A 27155-nucleotide genomic window follows, 5' to 3' on the forward strand; every position below is an offset into this window, starting at 1 on the left:
ATACAGTGATCAAGATGATGTTCAAGTTATATGAATCATTTAACATAAAGACTTCTTCACTATGGAATCAGGTGTGGAAATTTGTTGAGACTTAGTAGTAGCAGGTCCAGGAGTTGTGTTGCATATACCTTGCTGACCTGTTCAGTGTTTCACAACTCTCTGCAGATTTTATGCAGGAGATAGCACTGGTAAGCTGAGAGATCTTCAGATGCTGTGATGGAAGGATATTGCTGAGTTGTGCATGAGTGATCTTAAAAAGACTACCAAGTCTGATATGTTTTGGGAGCTTCAGGAGCTCATCAGACTCATTAGTCTTTAACAAGCCTGTTGTGCAACCTGAGCTAACACCTTTACACTTACAGTTGCAGTGAACAGAAGGCAACAAAAATGACACCAGTCACTGCTTTTAAACTGAACCTCTGCTCTGATACACACTGCATGCTGCAGGGCCCTACGTGCCCAGGTGGGAAAAGCAGAAGATACAAAACTCTCCCCTTCAAGTGACCAAGTGATGAGCAAGTGCTTCAACACTTCCTGCCTGCCCAAGGGTCCATCTGAGATTGAGCTAAAAAGAGCAATGAGACAGGGTACAGGATGGTTGCCGGGGAGGGGAAACTTAAAGTGGAGTCTTGGGTAGGCTGGGCTGTGCAGGAGAGGTACCTGCTGTGATGCTGCAAAAATTCTGAGTGTACTGCTGAGGCACTCCATGGGCCCTGCTGGCTCATCCGTGTCTTAGGTGCAAAGCCACCATGAGGAATGGTAATGTCCTGTCCCTGCTCCAGCTACATGCCCCTAACCTTGACAATCCCTGGGGAAAGGGAATGGGGGTGGAATGTGTGCAGCTGTTGCACCCATGCTGATGGGACTGCAGGACGATGCTATATGCTGGGGGTTTCTGAAGCTCTCACTGCTCCCAAACAGACTTCATCACAACCAGTTGCCTGCGGAGACGTGTTTATTTTTGGGATAGCAAAAACCCAACAAATCCAGAAGGCATCGGGATTTTACCATGAAAGCAGGTAAGGCATTTCTAAGCCACTGCATGAACATGAACTGTCAACAAAAATTTTTAGTGTGTTTTAATGATATTTTCAGTTTTGGACAGATTTCATCCTGAGGCTTCTTCTCAGTAGATTATTTTCCTTCGACCTTTTGAATGCTTATAGCCAGCTCATCTATCTTGAAGAGGTCTCTTGGCTCTTGTATTGTTTTACTCTGGCCTTGAAGGGCTTAGTTGACATCAAGCCAGATTATGGAGGGATCACTAATAAAGTTGCTGAATCTTCCTTTGATTGTCCATGTTCTGAATCTTAATCAAGGACTTGGATTTAATGATATATTTGTTCCCAATATATTCATAGTAGACTGACATGAGTTAAAAAGAAAAAAACCTACATTTTTAACAGGGCTGCGCTTTGAAGGACACTTTTAGGAAAGTGCCAGAAAATACCTGAAGGCCTGCTTCCGCTAGAAGATAAGCAGATGTTTGCTGCCAGCTGCCCAAATGAACAAGAATTCAAATAGGACCTTCCTTTGGATACTGAAGACCAAAAAAAAGGTGACTACCATTAAGATGGCCATTCTTTAGTCCTATTAATTTTGGTCAACTCTTCTATGAACTATGAGTTCAGCAACCTGATTTTGCTTCACAGTTTTAGAGTGCAAACTTGCCATGCTTCTAAGCATACCAAATGTTTCCTTAATTTCATCCTAAAAATAATAGAGGTAAACAAAGGCATTCAAACAACAGAAAACAACACACAACACCACATAAAACTTTTACTGTTTTAAAGTAATAATTTTATCTTTCTTTTGGATGACATTGTTTATTGTAAGACATCATTTTTTATTAAATACACTGTAATACAAGAGACTTTCCATGTCATGTTGAGAGAAGCTGGTCACATGATTCACGAACAAAACTTTTAACACTGATACCTAGGCATCACTTTGAAATCAGCCAAGATGCAATGAAAGTTTTAAAGCAATGACTACTTGTAACAAACTGCAAAACAAGAACCACTAAATATTTCCACAGAGACATCACATTAAATAAAATTTTTAAAAAAAGGAAAAAAAAGAAAGGAGAAAGATACCTCTACACACCAGGTCACAATTTGGTGACAATATAGAGATTTATGTTTGTATGTAGATATCTTCCTCTTTACCTAAAGTGACAAACGGAGTGATATTTAGAATATATACACATAAAGTATAGGTGGAGAGAAGGGCTGGGACAAATATTTCATAATTAATTGATTCTCTCTCTATTGGTGATCCAATTAAACATAAATGTTAAATTAAATTATTTGTATATAAAACATTCTTAGGTGCTTTTCTACAAGTTACAGAAAGATACACATAAGCTGCAAGAATTAGGCCTCTGGATAGATTTGATTTATTCTGTTTTTTCATATATTTCAATCAATGGCCTCACTTACTAGCAGCTTCCATAATCTTTGCTCAAATATTCAGTATTTATAAAACATCAGCTAGTCATCACTCAGAACCTTCTACAAGCAAACAAAAAATCCCCACAGATCTTGTGCAGAATGCATAGACGGAAAAATAACACACCCATCATTTCCCATTTCTTCTCCTGAGACATATGTTTGAAAGATGGCAAAATAGTCACTTGGTTGCTATTGTGAATTTCACAGTGTTTTCCCTGCAACATGTAGACTTTTTTCTTTTTTGCTTCATATTTGTGATGAACAACACATCCCCCCACCCTGCCCAAACAAAGGTGTTTTAACTAAGGCTCTAAAGGACCTCTTATTCAAAGAAGCAGTGGTTTATTCCAGCCCTCACAAAAGGAACATACAACTTCCTGTGCTACCGAAACCTTCACCTCTCTTTAGCAATCCCAACCCAACTTCCTCTCCAGGCCCTCCCTTCTCCCCTCCCCCACATTTTATAGCAGTATTGGAAATTCAGTTACTGCAACAACCCAAATGTGGACTAGTTCTAGCACATATACATTATACCTTAGTCATTTGGGTTATTTAACTTCTTTTCAAAGTATTTTGTAAAAGTCTGCATCAACCACAATCTCTTATAAAGGTGAGGAGGGTACAGACAGAAAGAAAAATAGAGGGAAAGAAAGAAATAAAAGAGAAGGAAAGAAGGAGGAAAGACAGGAAAAGAGAAAGAAGGAAAGAAAATGATAAAAAATAGCAAGGATAAAAAAAAAAAACAAGATCAAAAATGAGCAGTTACTTATTAACCTGTAGACAATATATAGATATTTTGTTTTACAGGTCAAAATGAATGCAGTCCTTTAGAAAGTGTACACTCCATCAGGCATCATGGGATGCTGTTGCTTTACAAGTGTCTTTCTCCATGGTCAGTTCTGAGTTCTGCAGATCTATTGAGAGTGAAGGACAGAGTGCGACGAATGCTACTATTATTACTCCTGAATGTCAATGTTCTTGTTCTCCAAGTCATGTTGCAGTGTGAATAATCCAGCTCGTTCTTGGAATTATTTAGCTACTGCAGGCAAGTACAAAATGCTAATGGAGCTGCACATTGTGCTAGAACAATAAAACAACAGGAGCACAAACCCAGAAAAGACAGTAAAACAAACTCTGTTTTCTGAGCTTGGAAGCTTATCTGTTAATTTCATTGTGAGAAATCAACAAGTGAGACGGGAATGGAAGAAATGTTTTTATGCAATCATCTGGGGAAGAAAAGTGCTGTTGTAAATCTCTGGCATTCTAGCACTGCCTCTGCTGCACACCAGTTAGAAAGTTGAATTTTACAAATATAGAAAAAGAAATATCAAAAGAAAAAATTTGGTTACTCAGCAGACATTATCAATTTATTAATAGCACTCTAATAATAATTTGTAATAACAGAGGTGTATGTAAATTTATACATATACACACAGCCCATACATAATGTGCATGCATGTCTGCACATATATAAGTAAAATACAACAGACATAGGCATACATGTATATGCTATGTGTGTGTATATATATATGCGCCATATGCAAACACACATATATTATATATATATATATATATATGGTCAGTTCATAGCACAGAAAGTCCTATGTCCAGAAAGACTTTTTAAATGAGCCTGATTGTCATAATTACTTAGTGTACACGATTTACCTGACAGTGCAAGCATGATGAATATGCACATATACTCACCCTTCACTGTGATTTGAACATATTTCTTCCTCTTCTCTGCTCACTCTGCTACACTTAGCCATCTTTTCACGAACAAATGCAAACTATGTATAGCTACAGTTTACAGCTTTTCTACTGTGATTATACATTTTATGCACTATCAAGAACACTAACGATATAGGTCAAGGTTATAAGTGGTGGCTCTGTAGAACATTTGGTCTTTTAGAAATTTAACAAACTGCTATGTTATTGCACAATGCATTTTAATACTATTTATTCTCTGAAATGACTCTAAAAGTCTCACTAGTAAACCAAAAAGAAGATGCCACTAAGCACATTTTCAGGGTCTTGTGGTTATTTTTGGTATACATTCTTTCAGCGCTTGCAAAACACACCTGCTTGCTTTTGGGCTGGAGATTCTTTTCCAGTAAAAGCATCATCTTAGATGCCTTTTTCTGAGAGGAAACTAAGACAGAATATACAGATAGAAACTTAGCAGCCTCCTCCACCAACTGCACCCTCTTCCCACTGCACAGTAAGAGGACTTTGATATCTTTCTTTTCCACCACTGTTATTTTGAAGATCAATTTCAAATTCCTTTAAAATATAACATTCATATTCTCAAGAGAATGGGTTTCACTGGATGCTCAGTCTTTTTCTAGATTTCTGTGAGAACTTCCAAGACAGTCTAGATAAAATCTTAAGGCCCATTTTGTAGGAATCTTCCTCTGGCTTTTTATGTGTTTCCAGTTCAGTAGTAGTTAAGAAATAACATCTAGTTTATTAAAGAAATACTGAGTATGGCTTTATAGTTATACTGTCATGTTTATTTGTAATGCTGCCTTTTCAATGACATTGAGAAGGGTAAAACTTCATCAGTGTCCAGTGAACTGTTTTCTTCTGAAAATGTTCAGAATTTTTATAAGCTAGCTCTAAAAGCTTCTGAAGGAAAAACTTTAAGTGCCTCAATAAATAATACATGCGAGCAAATTATATATTAAATGTGCTATGGGAACACTTACAAAAATAAAATGCTTAATTTATTAAATAAAATATCCCCAACACGAAGATGGACTATTTTGATCTGGCTCATATCAATAAGAAATAATAAAAAGAGAAAATGGAAAGAAAGATCACTTTTTTGCAATAACGCCCCCTCACAGAGGGAGGCAGAAGTCTTGAGGAATAGGTAAGGTAGGTTTTCATTTGTAAGAATTCATATTAAAAATAATCCTAGCTCTAAATTTCAAATTGTCAACTTCTAGTTTGAAAAACAACATGTATGCTCATGCAGCGGTCATCAACACAGTGGCCATGCAAATGTTGTACACATACAATGCCAATCCAACAAAAATAAATTATTTAATAAAGTGTTTATGTTGGTTATGACAGCAATAGTACCAATACAAAAATGACGCTGAGGTCAGAATCTTTGCACTCTGAATAGCAAGCCATAACCACAGAGTAAATTTTTTTTTTCTAGAGATCTTTATCCCCTGCTATGTCTCAAACATAACCAGTGATCTCCGTGCTTTAGATTATTCATGTTATATCAGCCTATAATATCTATAACATTGTAAAGGCATTTTAACATGGCTAATGTCCTCCATTAGCCCCTTCTAATGAAATATAGGTTATATCATTATGAGTTTGCTATGTCTACTAGGGTGTACTACGAGATGAGTGATTGTTTCTGCACAAAGGGCATTAATCGACAAAGACCATGCACAGTTTTGCTTGCACGGTTAAAAAAAGAAAAAAGAAAGGATTGAGGAAGGAAGGAATATGCTGCTGGACAAGCACAGCTTAAGATACACCTGCCTCAGCATTTATAGTTTGTCCTATCAAAATCCTTAGTTCCAACATGTAATCTTGAAATTAATATTGTATGTAACTAAATCTAGCTTCAGCCTTTACTAAAAAAGACTAGCTGGAGAACATTTTTACACCAGTGGCATGACAATATCCTACCAGAAGACAAAAAAAGGGCATGTGTTTACTTTATCATGTTGTAACACAATTGCGTGCAGTGCAGGCAGCATCTTATTTTGTTTTACTTGATTCTGGCAATGAATGGTCCTGGCAAAGCACCTCCTTAAACAATTCCTTAAGTCCTCAGAAAGACTTTTCAGGGAAATGGCTAGACCCCTTCTTGTCTTCCATCAAATAACTTCAGTGTTTTCATGTAGGGTTGGATGCCGCCTGATTTCCCAAGGTCCTCCAGATAGTGTGTCACACAAGAGTGTCTTCTTTCTATCTGGCTTTGTCTCTGCAAAGAACATTCTTCATGTAGATAACACCAGTCTTCTTTTTCACAGGCTGAAGCAAAAAAAATGAGGTGAATCCATAGAAACTCCCAGTAGCTATACAGCAGAAATCACAAAGTTTTAGTCAAATATATTTTTCCCTTTTTTTCATCCACATCAAAGGCATGAATACAACAAGGCATTGTTAGTTGTGGTGGGCAAACTGAAGAGTCTGCTGATATAACAGATTGGATTTTTAAGGCCTTTGTCTATGCAGAGTTACAATAATGCAGAAGCCAAATTGATTAGAAAGACAGGAGAGAAGGAAAAAAAAAAGATAGAAACTGAGAGAAAGAGAGAAGATATGTCTTGGTAATGTCTAAAAAGTCAATACTGTGTCTACAGATGGAGAAGCACACATTGCTTGCCCTTTGAAAGCTTCTCCGTAACTTTGTCATTAATACTGTCAAAGTTAAGAACACATTTTTAATGTAGTTCAGCGGCAGTTGAACACATTCATTCCCGCAGCCCAGAAGAAGAAATGCTAGGAGACTTTAGCCTAAAATATCCAAGTAGACTGGAGATGCCTTGGCCAAGTTCTGAAGGAGGGAGTGGATTTCTTTGATGTTAAGCCTCATGTGAGGCTCCCGTTGCCAACAGCCCAGCATCAAGTCATACACTTCCTTTGGGCATGTGCGAGGTCGCTGCAGGACTCGGCCCTGAGTGATGCACTCAATCACCTATGAGAAATCACAAGCAAAGGATCAGCTGTGCCAGCTAAATAGAGTTCACCCATGGAAGAGTTAACTTGAACCACAGCAGCCTCACTGGTGGCTGCCATGCAGCCATCTCTGGAAAGGACTGCTTTTATAGGCAGATGTATGAGCAGCAGTATATGATCTAGAAAACTCACTGTAATGTAAGTGGTCAAAGAGCAATAACTTCACTCATGTTAAGTTTACCCACACTGACCACCCCACACATAAGGAAATTGGAGCTGGGTAGAGACTACCCAACTGCCACCTCAGAGGGAGGATAAATTTTCAACCTCCTCATAGAGCATCAATGCCTCTCCTTCTGCAAACATATGAATATCACTGTGGCTAATCTCTGGAAGGGGGATACTTGTGACTGCCTAGAAATCAAGAGATATCTTGATTACTTCAATATAATCTGTCCATGGTTAAGGACAACCACTCTGAAACAGTACCATGTATGATACATCTGTTCAGGAGATAGCTAAGGTCCTTTTCATTGTTTCATGGTCTACCCAGAGCAGACTTTATGCTATGCAAAGGAAAAAATTAAATTCAACTGCTCTAGTTCTGCTTGAACACCTTCCATCCACTCAAGGGAGAAAAAGATGAAAAAGAAGAAATTCAAGCATATGGTTCATGACAACACAATAACATTGACCTTTAAGAAATAAATTTGTTGCTATCTTTTTTCCAGAGAAGCCACACCAATACTTAGCATAACAGCTTTCCCAATTCAATTTGAGAATATATTACACACACCTCATTGTTTGAGAGCTGATACCATGGCTGTTTGCCATAAGTAAAGATTTCCCATAATACAACTCCCAGGCTCCAGACATCACTTTCTGTGGTGAACTTCCTGTACATTATACTCTCTGGAGGCATCCAACGAATGGGCAGCATGGTGTGACCCCCAACCTGAGAAAAAAAAATAAGAGTTAGAAATAGTTTCTTCAGACCCTCACAAGGCAGTCTGATGACATTAAACATGGAGAATCCATGGTTTCTTTTTTTTTTCAATCTGGAATATTCACTTAGAGGAACTTTGAAGAACGGCAGATTCATGGTTCCAACTCCTCTCCCCCAGCAACAATCAGTACCACACAATATGTTCCTCAATAAAAATCTCAAAATATGTTGTTTCCTGTGTGAACTAATCTTTAATGTTTACTTGGCACACCCTACCTAAGGAACAGGGAAGTCTATATTACACTACCGGCCAACTTTGAATTAGGCCAGTTTCACTCTCTATTTTTAACACTCAAGAAACTAAAAAAGATTCATTAAATGAAATCTGGAAACACGATTCTCTTAGAAACTCTGCAACATCAACTGAAATACATGAAGACAACATGGTCTGACTGTAGGAAATGGTAGGATTGGATTTGTATGGTTGAATATCCTAATTTTTACTGAATTAAAGCTATTTTCTGAATAAATGCTATTTTCTCTTGTTAAGTTCCACAGTTAATATATCAAATTATTTTATTCCATGTTAACTACCCTGTCCATAAAAAAAAAAACAAAACAAAACACACCAGTCCTTTGAATATATTCCCTTGATAATAAACAACTTGTAAGATACAGGTTCCTACCTCAAATGAACTCCTGTTGAATGGGACCTTCACTGAATTAATGCCTTTCTGAGAGCTTTCAGAACATTTTTAACTTTCCCCAGAAAATTAAACTTCCTTAGACTTAATTTCCGAACCTTATTCTAAATTTTTTGAAGTTTTTTATTTCCAGGTTCTAAATAATTTATTGTAACTGGCATGTCCTATTCTGGTTGGATCACATCAATAAAGAAATCTATTTAAGTAATTTTTAAGCAGTGTAACTGCTGAGATAGTGTGATATGGATACACAGATATGCTAGTTACTTTTGTACCATGAGAGCTGAGAACATTTCCAAGGAAGATTAAAAAAAAAAAAAGAAAGCTTTTTCAAGGACATCTTATTCTCGATTAACTCATTCTCCTTTCTGAAAATATATTTAGTTATGAAACCACATTTACACTTTCAGGATTCTGTCAATTCAAAATATAATTTCTCCTTTGCCATGTAACATTTGTTATAAATAATGACCTTCTTGTTCTTATGTTCAAACAGCAAATGGAAGAAAAACCCAACAGTCAGGGTTAACATAATCTCTACATCACACGTGATATCCATTACCAGTTATGGTATTGCTGCACTAACACTGAATTGTCAACAATTGCTTCTGACTCCATGCAGGTCGCTATGCACAGGTGTCCAAGCCATCTAAAAAGGGACCCAGTTCCTGTGCACTGCACTGATAGAGAATGGATACACATTTTTAAGTGCTTTTTCCAATTGGCCCATTTGTCTCTTTGTTAACAGTTTATCTCTCTGGCTCTGTGCTTTGGTATTTCTCATCAACTTTGATTGAGAGGCCCCTCAATTATGTGGGGAGTTTGAACACACTAACATGCTGAGATGCAACCAAACACTCAGTTTCCCACCTTATCATAACCTAAAATGACATGACAACCAAACGCTTCCAAACCACCACCAATTTTAAGCCAGTCTTGAGAAGTATTTAATTAGAGAGACAAAAAAGTTAGTTCTTTAGAAAGCAGCCACATACACCCATTCAAAAGGCAAGTGCCATGAAAAGATGGTTAGTGATGAGAACGTTTTGGTCTCATTAAATATTAAAAAGGCTCTTACATCTGCTCATCATATAACCTCTGCTACTGGTTTTGTTCAGCAATTTCTTTGACTCATTCCTTCAAAAATTAATGAAAGCCATAGACAATAAAATATGTGACCTTACTTTTTTTTTGGTCACATCTTAAATCAAGAGATTTTGAAAAGCAATTTTAAAAAATCCCCAACCACTCTTCAAATCTTCTTATGTTTTTTCACTACAGATCCAGTCTATTTTTCGTAGGATTCTATGCTGAGTTTTTAATGCCACTCAAGAAAATGAAGGACAATCTCCTCTAGACTAACATCACCTCTGATCTGTAACATGTGTAGCTTTCTCTCTCAGCAGTCATAGCAAGACTGCCTTGTTAGTATTGACACCAAGAATTCAGTTTACAGGTAAACACAAGGCACAGGGCTCATTGGCGCTCTTCCCAGGTATCATCTTGCCTGGAGCTATGTCCATTTATGTCCCTGAAGGCACAAGAGTTCACTGGACAGAGGACTTGACCAGTACTGGGAAGTCCTGCGGTCTCTCCATCTCTATCATTCATGTTACTTCAAACACCTCAATATCTTTATGAAGATAGAATTTATTGCCTTTCAAGGTATCAACAAAAGTATATACAGAGTGTCTTGACAGATGGCACTGCAATGAAGACAAGACCTCTGCAACACTGATCATCTATGGCACACTGTGCATCTACCCATGGTCTTAGAGCACCTTGCACTTTAGTTCAGTTCCACTGAAACCACAAGTATGGGCCAAAGGCATTTCTTCAAAATGCATGTTTCCTTCTCTATTAAAAGTCAGTGGTTACTGAATCAACACTCCCTCAGTTCAGAAAAGCATTAAGGGCTCTGCTTGTTGTATGCCTAAAGTGAAGCACATACTTCAGAGCTTTTTGAACTGAAGCCTAGGACTTGACACAACTGTTTGCAGGGTGTCCGAAACAAATTGTGCCTGTTGAGAGCTTCTTTTGATTTTTATCTTAAGAGTCCAAGTGCCCAAGGGTTGTGCCATAGCAGCAGTGAAGAGAGGTGGGGTGCCTTTTTGCTGTTGTTGCCGTACTCTCAACAAGGCTAGGAGTTTTTTTTCCAAGAGGAACCAGTGAATGAGAACATTACTTCGCTGACCAAAGTTTAAAGGTTCTGAGTACTTCAAAGAGATGCCTTCAGCATGTCCTTTAATAAGAAATGCAGGTTATTACAAAGCTCTCAGGTATCACCAGTATTCTGTAGTGTAAAGTCCATACCACACACACTGTAATTTCAGTGCTGCTTGATACACATACATTTCAAATGGTTTTGTGCTGAACAGGCTACAGTTATGCCTAAATAAAGCCTTAATATTCAGTCTAGCTAACGTTATGACAGGATTAAAAGCATTAGAGTTTTAACTTAATATGCTATCTCTTTAAAATTCATAATGTAGCTGTATGACCATTTTATGTATACAAATTAGAGTAGGTTTTCTTGATACTTACCTGAAAGCAGCTGTATTATCACCATAATGCCATACAATATCATGTTTTATTTAGAACTGTGCTTCTACAGAAATACAGACTTAAGAACTTCCAAATGCCAATTTATGAAAGTACACCCTAGCCCAGCTATAGCCTTTCGCTATATTCTAGCTAGCTTTTACTAGCTGCTTTTACTAGCTATACTGGGTTGGAAAACCTGGTGAATTAGCCTCTGCAACATGCAAACAATCCACAGGGAGGAGACTGCTATGCCCAATCAGTGAGCTGTCATGTTCTCCAAAGAAGCTCTTCGAAGGAAAAACTACCACAATGTCCCATGTATGAAATGTTGCACTTCCCACTACACAATGTCATTAACACTTGTCACCACTTTAAGCAACCATCTTTTCAATTAATTTAACACTTTAAAAGGTGCGAGAGAAGCTGGCCTTGAACATTGTTTTAATCTATTTGCAAACATTAATCTTCTAGGCCTGCTATAGGAGGACAATGTCTTAGTCTTGAAGCAGGGCCTCTAATTTTATAGTTTAAGTTCTTCCAATTAAAAATATATCTGTCTATACCCTGAAATGTTCACTATTCAAACTTCATGGCACCGTTGCCATAGAAATCCAAGGCCTTGTGTCTGATGATTGTGAGAAAATGGTTTTCTTGCAGAGAAAACGAAATGAAGCCTTGTATTCCTGCTGGAAACAGAAGACAGAGGGTGTAGCTGGGGGAAGCCAACCTACAGAGATGTGGAAGGCACAAGGGGTATGTGGGGCTGCACAGATAAGACGCAAGCCACAGGCCAGGAAAGGCACAAGAAATAATCACAGATTATTCCACAGATATGGAATCATCACACAGACTTGCCAAGGTTGTCAGAGACCTGAAAGATTGTCTATTTCATCATCTAGTTAATCATCTAGTTCTAAATCATCTAGCATCACCATAACCACCCCTAAACTATGTCCCCAGGTGCCACATGCAGATGCCCGTTGAACACTTCCAGAGACTGTGGCTCCGCCACTTTTCCAGGCAACTTTTTCCAGTGCCTAACCACTCTTTCAGAGAAAAAATATTTTCTAATCTGAACCTTCCCTGGTGTAATTTAAGGCCATTTCCTCTCATCCTTTCTCTTGAGACATGGTAGAAAAGAACAACCGTCACCTCACTACAACTTCATTTCAGGCAGTTATGGAGAGCAATAAATTCTCCCTTCAGCTTCTTCCTCTCTAGACAAAAAAAACTCAGCTCCTTCAGCTGCTCCTTGTAAGGCCTGTGCTCCAGACCCTTCACCAGCCCTGGTGCCCTGCTCTGGACAACTTCAGTAGCTCAGAGCAAGGGGCCCAGCACTGGACACAGGATTTGGGGTGTGGCTTTACCAGTGTGCAGTACAGTGGGACAATCACTATCCTCTTCCTGGTGGACACACTATGTCTGATACAGGCCTGGATGTCATTGGCCTTCTTGGCTACCTGGGTGTGTGCTGGCTCATGTTCAGCTGCTGCTGACCAGTACCTCTAAGTCTTTTCCTATGGAACAGCTCTTAAAGCACTCCTCCCCCAGCCTGTAGCACTGCATGGGGTTGTTGTGACCCAAGTGCAGAACCCAGCGCTTTGCCTTGTTGAACCTCATGCAGCTGTCCTTAAGCCACTCCATCAAGATCTCTCTTGCAGAACCTTCTGACCCTCAGGCAAATCAACCAGCACTGTTGCTAAGATGCCCATTTAATCAATTCACACCAGGTTTATGCCTTATTCATCTGAGTACCATGAGGAGGGATTGGCTGCTCCTTTGCAATGCATGCCAGCTGCAGCCCAGTCTAACTGTAGGTTCACTGGGGGTTGTGGTGCTGGGGGTGATGGATTGCTTTGGGGCTCCACAACCCAGCTGCAGGGTGCTGCAGCAGCTAACAAGGGACAGGACAGAGACCAGTCAGAACAGTCTTCCTCCTAAATGCCCAGTGACCATGTTTGGGGATGTTCTAGCACCCCTGGAGAGGACATCAAATGGAATTCCCAATGTTTGCAGGCATTCTGTTACGTAACCCTTTTCTGATTATCTTCTCCCCCCCCACTTTCTGCCTTTAAGTAGTAGATTACTCTGAATTCATGCACTAAAAAGCACAGCAACCAATTGCATAGCCTTGGAAAACAGACTTCCTCATTAACATTTCACGTTCCCATGTTCCCACGATTCCTGCAGAGCGACATTTCAGTAATGTGTCATAGTACTTTGTATATTCTGTAAAGACTAGTGATGCTTTTTCTGCCAAGAGAATAAAAGTAATCTCTTTACTTTGTTAGCCTGAATGACTGTCAGGGGTTTAGCCCTGATCCTGTCCCAGTGTCCTGTCTGGCTTGTTTGGTGCATCTTTCCACAGTCCTGCTGTTTTCAGGCCTTTTGAAATTCAGGGTGGTAGACTTGAGTGCAGCAATATAGTTCAGCATATGTCCAAATTAAAAGTCATGTGACAAGTATATATTCAATATCTTTAACACAACCACACCTTAGTCTGTCAAACTAGAAAGGAGTTGAATCTTTTGAATCATTTGTTCACCCTCTCCTAAAAAAAAATAAAAAAACAGTATACTTGCAAGATAATGCCATTTTAGAGTATTTTTCACTATTTATATTTTTGGTCTTCTGACTTGTTTCCCCATCTCAGGATGATATAACTGCAAAGAAATGTTCTTTGCAAAAATTATCATGTCTTATTGCTAAAACTGAAAACCTCTCCTCTCTTGCTGAACATCTGCTCTTTCCCCCTCATAAAGCTGGTAAATATTTCTCTTAGCATAGGAAAAAAAATCAGTAATTGTTATTTTCATTTCTTTCATGCCCTGGCCTTGCAGATGAAGTCAATGTCTTCTCTTGAAATATCAGTCCTGCATGTCTACTTGCAGAAAAGCAATATATTATTTTCATAGTCATAATAAGCCATACCACTCCAATAAAAGAGGTTACTGATTTAAAAAAATAAGGCATATTATTAGACAATAGCTAAAAATGTGTCCTTTCATTTTCACTTTTAACTCTTATTAATTAATTCTATCAGTGGTTTTGTCAGAAAAGTGAAACTTGATCTACAACATTTATTACACTGTAAATTCTCTCTTCAACTGCTCAGTTTATTATTGTGTGGCAATTTTGTGTCATGGAGACAAAACTCTTCTCATTAGGCTCTATAAAACCACGAGCAGTATGGAGAAGATGAAGAAAGACTAGTTACTCTGACGTTCACGTAACAAAGCAACCAGAAGGTACCAAAAAATGTGTAAATGGCAGGTTCATAATGAACAAAAAGAGGCACCCTGTCGCCTAATGTACATTTGCTTGTGGAACTCACTGACATGGGATACTGCCAACATGGAAGATTTATCTGGGATCAAAAAGTGATTAAACAAACTGATGAAGGATAAAATCTGACAAGGGATATCAAATATGAAGATACTGTCTCTGGCCCAGGGAGCTCTGGAGCTGCAGAAAGCTGGAGGCTGAGAGTACTTGAGGAAAATATTAATATGTGCTTAGCATGTTTCCATACGATTCCACAGTTACCAGTTTCTCACAGTGACAGGATCCTGGACTAGAAGGGGTTTTGGAGAAGTTATTCCTATGTTTCTGTTTGGATGGGCCACATATTGCAATATGCAGTCCTTACTAAACCTCTCAGCAATGCTTATGCAGGGCTAGAAATAATTCTGGCATAAAGATGGAATGATGGGGAGATATCACATGAAATTAAAATAAGTCAATGATCTAGAGCATCTTGCCATTCAGTATCATCCAAAGATCTTAAAATGTTAAGATAAGCAGATAAGAAATGGTGCCTATTGTTGTGTTTTACACAACACAATATCAGTTTGGGCTAGACAAATAGGATAATTAATAAACTGTAGTAGTTATTGCACTACAGGCCATTTACTCTTCTAAGAAAAGAAGATGAAGTGCACTGGATATCAGATCAGATAAGTGCTGTAAAGAAGGTGACGTGATTCACATCTCTGATTAAAAGAAAGATCTCTTTTCAGAAAGACAGAAGCGAAGTTAACTTGAGTAGAAATCTGCAGCACTTAAAATGAATGGATAACAGCTTTTTGGTTTCAAGCTGAAGTGTGTATGAACAAAAAAAAGTATATTCCTTTAAAGTACAATGTCTTTTGATTCAAAACGATAATGGTATTTTAGTGTTAAACAACAAACAAACACCTAAGCAAAGAGAAAGGGAGATATGCTGTGGAAAATTGGAAGGAATGACACTTTGGACAGTGTATTTCAGTAAATTCAGTATAGATCTAAATTCATTTCTAAAGAGGTGAATTCAGGATCTTAGTGAAAAAGCAAGGAGATTGGAAAAGCCAGAGAAGATCGGTTGAATCAGATGACCCCTCCTTTCTAAAACACTCTACATTCTCCTAATTTTCCATACCAAGTTATGCCACAGAATATATAGATACTGGTCACTCCAGTGGCATGACTTTCCGCTCAGAATGTAGAGCTCATGTGAGGTTCTTTGATATTGAAGTCCTTACAAAAACTTGCCACTATATCTCTTACCTTACCACTGTTTCCACATCTGAATGTCTGCTGGTTGTACCAGCAGATGAAGAGAGATATTAAGTACCAGTAGACAAGCAGCTAGAATGACTCATGTTAAAGTCCTCACAGGCTCCAGTATGATCATCTAATCTGTCCAAGTCAACAGCAAAACAATTTTGCAATGCAATATTAATGAATTGCAGCTACTGTCTTTCTGATTTTCAAAGTGGTTTATAATATATAAAATTCCACTTTTATATTAATCCTAAGTAGTTTGGGCTGCTGGGGCTAAGGAGGTTTTAAAAATAATCTTTAATATGCACTGCAAAACTGGCTTCTACAAATCTGTGTCACAGCTAAAATTCAAAACTCTTTTGCTTTTGCCGGTGAGGGTTGGAGGTATAATGTGATGAGATGCCAGATTAACAGCACAGTCAATATCAACAAGTTGCAGAACTTGAGCACAGACTCTGAAAGCCAAATAGCACACCACATAAGACAGTCTGTGTTCACTGGAAAATCTCTTACTGCTATTGTCAAGTCTGAAAGCTATTTCTTAGTTACTAAAGATTGCAACTTTCCCCCATATTTTACTGAAAACCACATTTTTCTTCAAATTTACTGAAGGTTAACATAGCATGTCTGGCTCTATTGGTCATGTCAAATTACATCACAGGAGAAAAGGGGAGCAACAGAGCTTGGTTTGTAGCACTACTTCTCCCTTGTGAGTCACAAAAGTATATTTTATAAAGTACACTGCATGGGAGCATCACAATTTCTAGCTGAAATGTCTCAGATGTTCCAGTTTGAATTTTGTAAGACAGCCTCTTCCCCCTTCCCCCAGATGCTAATAAACAAGGCAATGACAAGATCCTTGTACTCATATTCCTTCTCTTCTGCAGTCTTGATGATGTTTCCTGCTTCACACTTTCTCTGGGCCATAATTTGTTTACATAAACTGGAAAACACAAGATAAAAGTTTCACTAAAATAGAACAGAAAAATTTCTCTGTTTTTTTCCCTCCATGAATTCTAGTTTTTCTCTCCTTACTCATGCCACAACATCATTCTATGAGTTGAAACAAGCATTACCTCTGAAATGAGGCATCCAACAAACAACATGCAACACAATTATTAAAAATACAAGTAACTGCTATTACTGGAGGAAAAAAACCCCACCTCATTCCTATGGAGCTTGCAAAATCCTGAATTGTTCTCATCAAATTTGTATGTTGAGTTATTCCTCAAGCCATGCTGAAAATATTGTTCTTGGATACAAGAGCCAAAGTGTAGCCCAAGGAGTGATGAACTCATTTTATAGCTCTTGGACAAATTCCTATACTGGTGTAAAGGGAAAATTTGCACAAGCAGAGGGCCTGGAACCATAAATTTGGGATTTGGTTTCATATTAAGTTGGGTTTTGTTTTTGGTTTTTTTTTTTAATTTTTCTTGTCAGTGTTCATCTCTTCCATCAGCACTGCAATTTTCCATTTGGGAAACAATATCCTGCATTGTGTATACAATGGTTCTTGGAATTCACATGGCTGCATTTGTTTAACACCAACACTGAGCTTTAAATTCTGCCTGTGTGGCTGAAGCATTTTACCTTCTGCCTGTAAAACAAAGCTGGATAATCTCCCAAGAAGCCAGCATTGGCAGAGAGTGTTAATCTAGTAAGAAATGGCCCCTGAAACTTCCCTGGGTGTATCCATTCACTGAAGGCATGCCATCAGGGTGGAGGTTTGGCTTTCTGATATAAAGCCTCCTTAACTTGCTTATTACCAGGTGATCCTGGGGAACTAAGGAAGATCAGAGTAAACTTTGAAAGGATTTAGGACTCTGCACCAGCACTGCTGCATTTCGGGACTCTGTGAAGGTCTGAAGTATAGATCTCCACACTACAGATTGTGAAATGTACTCCTCACATCCTTCACCAAATGTCAGTAATGTGTTAACAAAGAAGAGATGGGTGGAAAAGAAACACACAACTACACTTATTTTCCTTGCTTTTCTCTCATATTTTGTGGTGCCCCAAGGGAGCACTCCTTCCACCTTTTCCTCTGTTTGATGCTACTCCTCACTGTAACCATGCAACTCTGAGGTGGTTCCATCCTCATATATGCTTATCTTCCTCTCCGGGTAAATAAGAATCCTATTACACATGGAATCCCCTACTTGCTGCATTTCAATAATTACTTCAAAATAAATATAGAAACATAATTTTAGTTCACCTGCTCCAACAAGTAGGATCTGCAGTAAATCTGGAGAGCTTAAAGGTTAGATCTGATTTTTTTTTTAAAAAAGGCAGCAACTTTACACCAAAGTAGTTAGGACAAGTAATGAAATTTTTTAGATCTCTACTATTAGAACTGAAGGTCAACTTTATAATCTTCAATATAAATTTTACGTACAGATTTCCCAGACTCCAGAGTTGCCAAGATTCATGAAGTCCTGGAGACATTCAAAATAAACCAAGTGGGAAATGAAGGTATTATGTTGTTAGGACAGCATATTTCAATTTTTGGGGGGTTTTCTGAGATTGTCTACAGACCCAGTTTTTTAGACTGTCAGGAATACTTCAGGCTAGGACTTCCAAATCAACTCTGTGAAAATCTATTACTAAACCGTGTAATATTTCTATTAGGCTGGAACTAGTATTTTGATCTCTGCTCGTAAAATACCTAGATCAATGGAGTCCTGATCTACATGAGGCTCCTATACAGGCTTGCAGTGTTATAATAATAATAGCAACAGCAACAACAACAACAACACCACCACTTTTTCTAGTTACTTGTAAATAATTACAAATGAGTTTTCCATAGCACCTGCAGTGTTACTTTTTTATATCACAGTGGGTTAACACAGCTCTAATCCTGTTTGTGAGTCTTTCTACTTCAGAATATTTTTTATCTGTTTTGGATCAAAACTTCTGAAATATTGTTCCATAAAGCCTGCATTTCCTTTTAAAGTCATGCTACTTTATTACTCTTTGGACATGTTTAGGACGATCCCCACAGACTATTATTACATGCACTCAATGATGTTCTTATTAAAAAGTTATGTGTTTCAGCCCTTAGCATATAATTTTCTTTGCTTTCTTGCCAGGCAAATCTATTTATTCTTTCTGTGTATTAAGCCATCACATTCACTAAATAACCTCTATGGGAATTTCCATCAAAAAAGTCCCTGGATCTTGTATCCATCAGGGGTGGTTCTGGTGTTCCCATTAACCTTGACCCCACACTTAGGCTGCAGCCTCATTTTATTTTCCTTTCCTCTATGCCAGATAGCAGTTCTCTCTCAAGACTCTTCAGCCACTGAGCTAAGAGATTTTTGTTAATGAAAAGCAGATGCAACACTTAAGTTCTAATAGAATCTTCTCCTAAAAGAATATTCTTCCTACCATCATAATTTTAAGTTTGAAAATCCACTGTATTGTGAAAACCCATTCTGTATGATTACTCCAGCCTTCCAGAATAGAGCATTAATTTTATGACTTGTTAATTTTATCAGTGAGCTTGTGCTGATTAGTTAATACTGACAAAGGAGACTGCCTTGCTAGTATGGCAAGTATATGTGAGCACTGACATTTTAAATTAATGTCCTCCAAGTTGCTGAAGTGTGCATTTATCTGTTTTAAGTTGCTTTTCAATTCTTTTGAACACTTTATATACTCAATATATTTGTATATTGTATTTACATACTCATTGCTATATGAGTGATTGGGTGCTCTGATGCTGAGAACCTTGCACTAGGTAGTGAAAGAACTGGATTAATGCAAGATCATGGAGACTCTATCCCAAAATGTATAATGTATGCCACTTAATTTTGACATATATATATATATATGTATGTATATATGTATGTATGTATATGTATACATGACATACATACATTATAGGGCACTGCAGTGTATTTGGTAAAGCACTTCACTGTTATGGTCAGTATGTCACTGGTGGAAAGCAAGATATGCTTCCAGTTTTCTGTGAGAATTCTTGCGCTGTGGAAATAGTCAGGTGGAAGCTAGACATTCGAAAGGCAGAAATAAGGTTCCATGTACTTTTCTTGGCTGTTTTGAAGAGATTGCAATGAATATCATATGTGAGCCTACTTGAATCAGACAGGAATTAAGCATTACAATTCCTGGACAAAGTGCAATTCCACTTCTTGCTCTTTAAGGTCAGACAACTTCCCAGATTCCATGTCCTTCTGTGACAGGAGAACACAATAATGGCAAAAGGAAATCACTGCCTCCACGACTGTCTTAACTATAGCAAAAGTAGGGGAGAATGTTCCCTGTTAAATGAACCTGATATAGGTTACTCCTCCCGATGTACTTGCCCAAATAAGGGCCTCTTTATGCTCAGCAGGAGCACTTTAATGAAGTAGCAGCTACAAAATGAAGCAACAACATGGCACCCTAGCTCTGGGGAATAGGGAAAGGAATCAAGAGGAGTATCAGTAACACAGAAAAGAGGATGTGGGAATGGGAAGAGCACAGAGGGTGAACAGAGACAAGGCAATTTCCACTGGCTCCTGATGGATTTCACAGGTTGTGAGCAGCCATGCAAAAAGCTTTTCAGCTGTCACCAAGACCAGGTGAAACTCAGGCTCTCTAGGTGAAACTCAGGCAGAGCTTTGGGGAAAGAATCACAGCATGCAGACTGGCCACAAATTTCTACAGGTCCTGAGGTTATGTCTGCCATCATAGGAACAGACATAATTGTTTTCTCCAAAACTGTAAGTACATTTGTATTTTATCTTGCAGGAGAAGTATAGACTTTAGTTATTTTGCATTTGAACCAGGAATTTCTTCTGCAATGCCCAACACTGGGCCAAAAAGCCTTTTCCATTACTGTCTATGTCCTAGTTCCCTTAGGAGACCAAGCTGAAATGCACAACCAGCAAGTTAGGCACCTGTAAATATCTTTATTATTTGTGTCAAAGGCTTGCATTCTATTATCATGCCTTAGCATCAAGGGTGAAATTATATCTCTGTGGGATAGCAACTTAAGGCTATGCCATGCAAGTTGCTCAAGATGCTCTTAGACGGAGAGCAAGGGAAGAAATACTATTCATGTTCTGCTGATTTTTAACACTGAGATGCATACCAATCACTACAGAGTATTTGCCAAAAGGTCATCTGTAGAATAATTAACTGTAACACTGTATAGTAATAAAAAAATCTTATCATTATGATTTGGAAGATTCAAATGTATTTAAAAAATAATATTTTTTGTTAACACAAGATTATCCTTGTCAATATTAATTATTATCATTTTAGGCACTGTTTATGCAGAGAAAGAGAAAGATGCCATAACTTAAATGAAAGCTAAAACTGCATCTACAAGCATGAGTTGGGATGCTAGTTCTAGAATTCAATAATCTTTTACTATTCTGAAAAAATGGACAATCTTTTTCTATTGTGCAATGGTATCCAGAAACAGCCTATGTGCAACCAAGCCCTAGATCTTTTTGTTTTGCTTTGCTGATACAAAGAAGAAGAGAGTAGAATTAAGCTCTGTAAAGGAAGAGATTGTTGTATTTAGTCTAAGGACTAACTGACAGAAGAATCACAATAAGTTTTGACTATTATGTTAATACCTTATGATTCAGAAGACTCATAAGCAGCAGAGGATGTGGGATAAGCAGAATAAGTTAACAAGGCAACAGAAAAGTTCCCCCTGTACTTTTGATTTGAGAAAGTTTCCCCTTAAAAATCTCTTTCACAACACATTCAAACAGATTGATTAAATGAACTTTTAGCTAGCTACTTATGGTACTCTTACTATTCTACTCAACAAAACTATGGTGGCCAGAAAAATAATTTCTTGTCTCTGTGAGAATTACTGATGTTTGAAATACCTTTGGTTCTGTATCAGGCAAAAGTACTGAATATTTTCTCTGAATTTTGAGCACAACAAAGAATTTTAAAATTAAAAATGCTGGTGTTTCCCAGCAAAACACAGCAGCTAGAGGCTCCCAAAAGATTTGAATGAAAACGTAAACCAAAAATTACTCAGACAATTTAAAATAAAATGTGACTGATGCTCAATTTAGGTCACATATTTTGCAGCATACTTTTTGATACCATGCATCCTCTAAATGGGTGCAGAAATGAAGCAAACATTTACAGAGGTCTGCTAAGAAGAATCTCAGCAGAGGTTGCTGCTGGAGGGCTGGGATGTGGAAGGGACCATTATGTTTTGGAGGGCAGCTTCCTGCACACAGTGCCACCTTTTTGAATATGTGAGTGTGCAACATTCAGGGCATTCCCAGTGTGTTTCAAGCCCTGGGTAGCTTGGCACAGTGAAAGGCTGACAGAGACATGATTAGCGGCTTCATGCAATATCATTGGTCTCTGAATTTTTTTCATTATCACTTCCAGAAAGAATTCTTCCCCCTATTCTATGGAGCTTGAAACTGCTCCATATACAACTCAGATACTCAAGATTTGCACTGAGAGAAGGTACATTTTACAGATATTCACAGAAGAAAAAATAAAGCTTCACACGAGATCAATAAAACATATCTTAAAACAACTGGATCCCAGATAAAGCACTAAAACATTCTATAGGGAACAAAACTACATTGAGAAGAGAATGGATTATTTTACAGCCTAAACAAAAACAAGCAACAACAAAATAATTAATTAATATGCAAATCCTTCTAATGTTTCTCTAGGCAGACTCTTTCCATGGAAAGTGAAATGATGGTAGGAAGTGATCATGAGCTGTTAAAAAAATAAAAATCTGAACTACTACCAATCAATATCCCATTAAGATACTTAGAAAGCTCTCCCTTCAGATATTAAATATTGTAGTACAACAAAACAAAACCATCTAATCATCTCTCCCTGTGTCTTGGTTTCACCTGTGATAGAGTTAATTTTCTTCTTAATAGCTGGTACAGTGCTGTGTTTTGGACTTTTTAAGAGAATAATGTTGATAAAACACTGAGGATTCAATTGCTGCTAAATAGTGCTCACACTAAGTCAAGGACTTTCCCATTTCCCATACTCTGCCAGCCAGCAGGTGCACAAGAAGCCATGAGGGAGCACTACCAGGGCAGCTGACCCAAACTGGCCAAAGGGATATTCCACATCACAGAACATTATGCCCTCTGTATAAATTGGGGGAAGCTGATTGGGAGCCACCAATCACTGCTGGTGGATGGGCTGGACATTTTTTGGCAGGTGCTGAGGAATTGTGTTGTGCATCACTCTTTTATTGGGTTTTATTCCTTTGCCCCTCCCCTTTCCATTAATAATACTATTATTAAAATATAAATGTTAAAATAATAATTATTATAATATTTTAGTTTTTTGTCAATTTTTAAGTTGTTCTTATCTCAACCCACAAGTCATACTTTTTCTGATTCTCCCTTCCATCCCAGCAGAGATGAGGAGTCAGCAAGGGGCTGTGCAGTAATTAGTTCTCGCTGGGATTAAACCATGACAGACTGTTACATTGCCCTGTTTATTCAGAAACACCACAGAACATTTATAGATCCTGCGCAGCTGCATAAAATTTCAGTAAGAGGCAGCTTTACTGAAGTATTGTCAACCCAGGACAAAATGTTGCAACCATTTAACAGAACAGAGAATTTTTTTTAAAAACCAACTGGACTAAGACAAGAAATGAATAAAAAGACTGATGTAAAGAGAAAGTAGCTGCTCTACAGGAGGGGGCAGCATATTGCTTGGCATAAGTACAGTCTAGCAGACCCCTGTCCTCTGCTTCTATAAAAATACACCCTGGTCTTCAAGCTGCATCTTTTCTGTAATCCCATTCTGCCATGGACTACAAGCTAAGAGGCAGCAGAGAAAATACCAAGCCTTCAAGTTAAGTATCCCTACCCCTTCCCCTCTCTGCAGTTCTCCAACTGGACATTTCAGAATGCATAATTTTTGTGTCTGTTAGGGGCTTTCTCTATTTTCACGTCCCATTTTTCTCATGGGGTGGGAATGATGCTGGAGAGCTCATATATAAGAGAGACGGTGTGTGTCCTGTGTAGGACGCTGCTTGCTGCCCAGCCAGGGCCCTTCAGCTCTTGCCTGCTGCAGCCCTCTTCCGCTGGTCCACAGCCCAGGAACCCCTACCGCTGCCTCCACTGCCTGGCCCTGCATACTAATTGGCAAATTTAATGACTTTCCCTTGCTGTCCTTCCCTTCTCCTCCTAAGCTGCTGTCTGGGAGGAGGGGAGCATGGCTGCCATGGAAACTGAGCTGTCAAAAACCCTGAACCTGCCCCATCACCCCTGGGAGAGGATTCCAGTGGTGAAGATCAAAGAAGGGGATGCTGGAGGGGGAATAGAAGTGGAGGAGTGGGAAGGTGCAAGGCTGACTGTGTCAGGAATGGGTCTGGGTTGTTCTGCAAAGGGATATACACGGCATAAGGAATCAGACATTAAGGAGAAAAACAAGACTACCAGCTTTTTTCTTCTCAATGATTCAAATTTCTTTCTGCCCCCTTTGTCCTATCCATTTACTGTCTGGATCAAATACCCCTGGTGTATGCACATGCCATATCATCAAAGGGGTTATGACAATCCCAAATCTGGATCTTAAGGACTGTTTTTAGCCAGAAAAAAGGGCTGATTACAGCAAGCAAATGGTTTGAAGGGGCCTCAGGCACAAGCTGGCAGAGGACAAACCCCTGCCTAGGCAATAAGGCTGTGATCCTCTGCCCAGCTTTTCAGTCCTGCCTCCCTTTCCCAGGCTAACTGCTGGACTGGAGTCGCATGAAAATGCAGCATTTGTGGCACAGTCTGTATGCGCTGATGCCTTTTCTGGGCAGGCACCTACTTCAACACCAGCTCTGTGTCCAAAGAATTCTGGTCTCTGCTTCAGGCTGTGTGGCTGTGGGAATTGCACTTTTGTCCTCAGTTCTGTCTCCTGAGGATTTACCGGCATATAATAAAGGTAAAATGAATGTTTTCTTCAATCTTAGTGCTCAAATTTCAGCCTACAAGGGACACTGTCTCTTCTACCCAGTCTCCTTGTAAGCTTTCAGACCAGCAGTGGCGAATGTCCTTGTGTGTCTTTTTTCTAAGCAAAGCTCCCTATGATATGATTTATTCATGAAGGGAGCCCTCAGAAGGTCAATAAAACTGGCGTGCTCCCCAAAATACACAAACAAAACAGAGAAGCAGAAAACTCCACTGGGTCAGCACTTTTCTGAAGACAAGATGAAGCTGTTTATGTCTGTCCCAGGCAGACCTACTTATGCAAGGGACATAACAAATATTTCAACTCTCCTTCTCTGTTCCAACCTCTTGAACAACCAGCTCAGTACTGAAAATTTACTTCAGATACAAGTGAGAACTTGCTGTGCCATAAAGTGTCACAGGGTTTTGGAGCTGAAGTACCCAACACACCCAACAAAAGCGCTGCTTGGTATTCCTGTGAAACAGGGGGACCTACTGCAGCGCCGGCTGGGGAGCAGGTTGCAGGCATGACAATAAAGGACACACAGCCCATCTAGCTTCCCAAAGGGATACTTCCTCCTTAGCTGAGACCACCAAATGAGACTTCTGCTTTGATTGTTTCTTTCAGGGAATTTTATGTTGCCTTGCACCTGATCTTGCTGTTGATTTGAAAAGGGAAAAGGACTGATCATTATAAATTTCAGTACCCTAGCTCTGTTACATGTGAGCTGCTGCTACACAAATTGGTATATAAAAGATGAATAGGTGCAGAAGAACTGTTTGTAAGACATAAGAATGCCTAAACTAAGATAGAAAACTGTTTTACAGGGTTTGCAGCATTTGTGTAAGGTCCTGGTTTCATGCAATTGGGAGCCATTTTATTGACTAGGAAATAATGTTTGAAACAAAAAATGTTAAAGGATTTACAGGAAGAAAAAAAAGATAAAGATTTTTTTCCCCCAAGTCCCCAAGCAAATAGAGAAACTGGTTAACGTTACCAGGGATTCACCTGAGTCAGAAGGCATGCAGGTGGGAAACTTCAGGTTTCTCATTAAAAGAAATAGGGAGCTGATGCGTGGAAAAAAACAACTCTCTGGATCTTTCTGAACAGAGTGGAAAAAAAAATCTGCTGGAAGAGAACTCACTCTATCAGCCCAAAGGTGATCCACAGATGAGTGTGAGCAAAGATGATATAGCAGACAAAGCAAATGTGGATTTTCAAAACAAACACCTTTGATAAGGCTCTACATCAGAGGCTATTAAAAGAAAAAGAAATAAAAAGCAGCTAGAAGGTTTACAAAAGGCCCTTTTAGGGAGTGAAAACTGGTTAAATTAACAAGAAGCAGTAAATAGGACTTCAAGGTCACTTCTCAGGTCAGAGAGAATGCAGTAGTGAAGTCCTCACAGGCCAGTGTTACAACCAGCTACATTCTACGTCTTCAATAGCCTAGAGATGGAAGGACATTGACACAGTCAACTTGAGGGGCTGACTAGTTAATGCAGTTAGCTAAATGCACAATAAACAGCTCAATAAGCACCAGCTGTCACAAAAACTAAAGACAGTGAGCATCACCAACATAGGTACCAACAACATGGCACAGGGCATAATTCTGCCACTTTACAAAGGCATGGCCCCCTCACATGTCAGCGTGCAGTTGTTTATAAATTCACTAAAATTATGGATAAAGTCAGGTCAGTCAGGAACTACTGCAGAATAGTCATTAACAAAGTCTGAAGAACTGTAACAAGGGAATACTCAAGAAAATTATCAGGAGATAAATTAAGAAGAGATGAAAGTATTTTTATACAAAATGGGTACTAAAATTCTGGAGTTGCATCCACAGAAATGGACAGAACTGATAGGGGCAAGTAAGGATAAGACTAAATCTATGGACTGGTTCACACACAAGAAATAATGGGAACTGTCAGAAGTGACCTCTAATATCCCACATCCTGATCTTATAGACTCTGGCACAGTATAAGAAAATGCCCACAAAAACTGACGAGAGATAGGGCAGGTAACTTATAAGAAAATGTGATTCATATCTAAGAACAGGCCCAGTCATTTTTTGGAAAGGGTAGAGAGTCTCCATACTGAACTTGCTTGGGCAGGGTAGGAAGGTCGGGAGAGAATCCGTCTAGTCAGAGAAGATTAGGCCAGGAGAGCCCCATGTATCTGTGAGATGTCTAATTTTGAAGATGGGCTGAGTTTCCACCACACTTTGTTGCTTATTTTTATGTACCAGGTGCATTTCACATCAGCAGGAATGGATTAAACCTTTCATTTGGTAGGAAAATGAAAAATCACCTTTGCATATTGAATTAAAATATAATGAAATGTCTGAAGATCTTTGGCATTTTACAAGTCCTTGGGTAACCAGGTTTATGTGTAGTGGATAAAGGC

General features: G+C 38.7%; 1 protein-coding gene across 3 annotated transcripts in view; it reads right to left on the reverse strand.

Annotated features, from left to right (window-relative positions):
• Window positions 1–1784: 1784 nt before the first annotated feature.
• NTRK2 (neurotrophic receptor tyrosine kinase 2) overlaps window positions 1785–27155 on the reverse strand; it is a 197437-nt gene continuing 172066 nt past the window's right edge. For all 3 annotated transcript variants that reach the window (XM_030968213.1, XM_030968214.1, XM_030968218.1), the window contains 2 exons: window positions 7900–8058; window positions 1785–7122 (listed from right to left, as the gene is read on the reverse strand). In XM_030968213.1, coding sequence (XP_030824073.1) covers window positions 6937–7122; window positions 7900–8058 — 345 coding nt within the window. In that variant the 3' untranslated portion in view covers window positions 1785–6936. The remainder of the gene's footprint in view (window positions 7123–7899; window positions 8059–27155) is intronic.

The sequence above is a fragment of the Camarhynchus parvulus genome, chromosome Z (assembly GCF_901933205.1).
Source record: "Camarhynchus parvulus chromosome Z, STF_HiC, whole genome shotgun sequence".
In the NCBI taxonomy this organism is placed as follows: domain Eukaryota; kingdom Metazoa; phylum Chordata; class Aves; order Passeriformes; family Thraupidae; genus Camarhynchus; species Camarhynchus parvulus.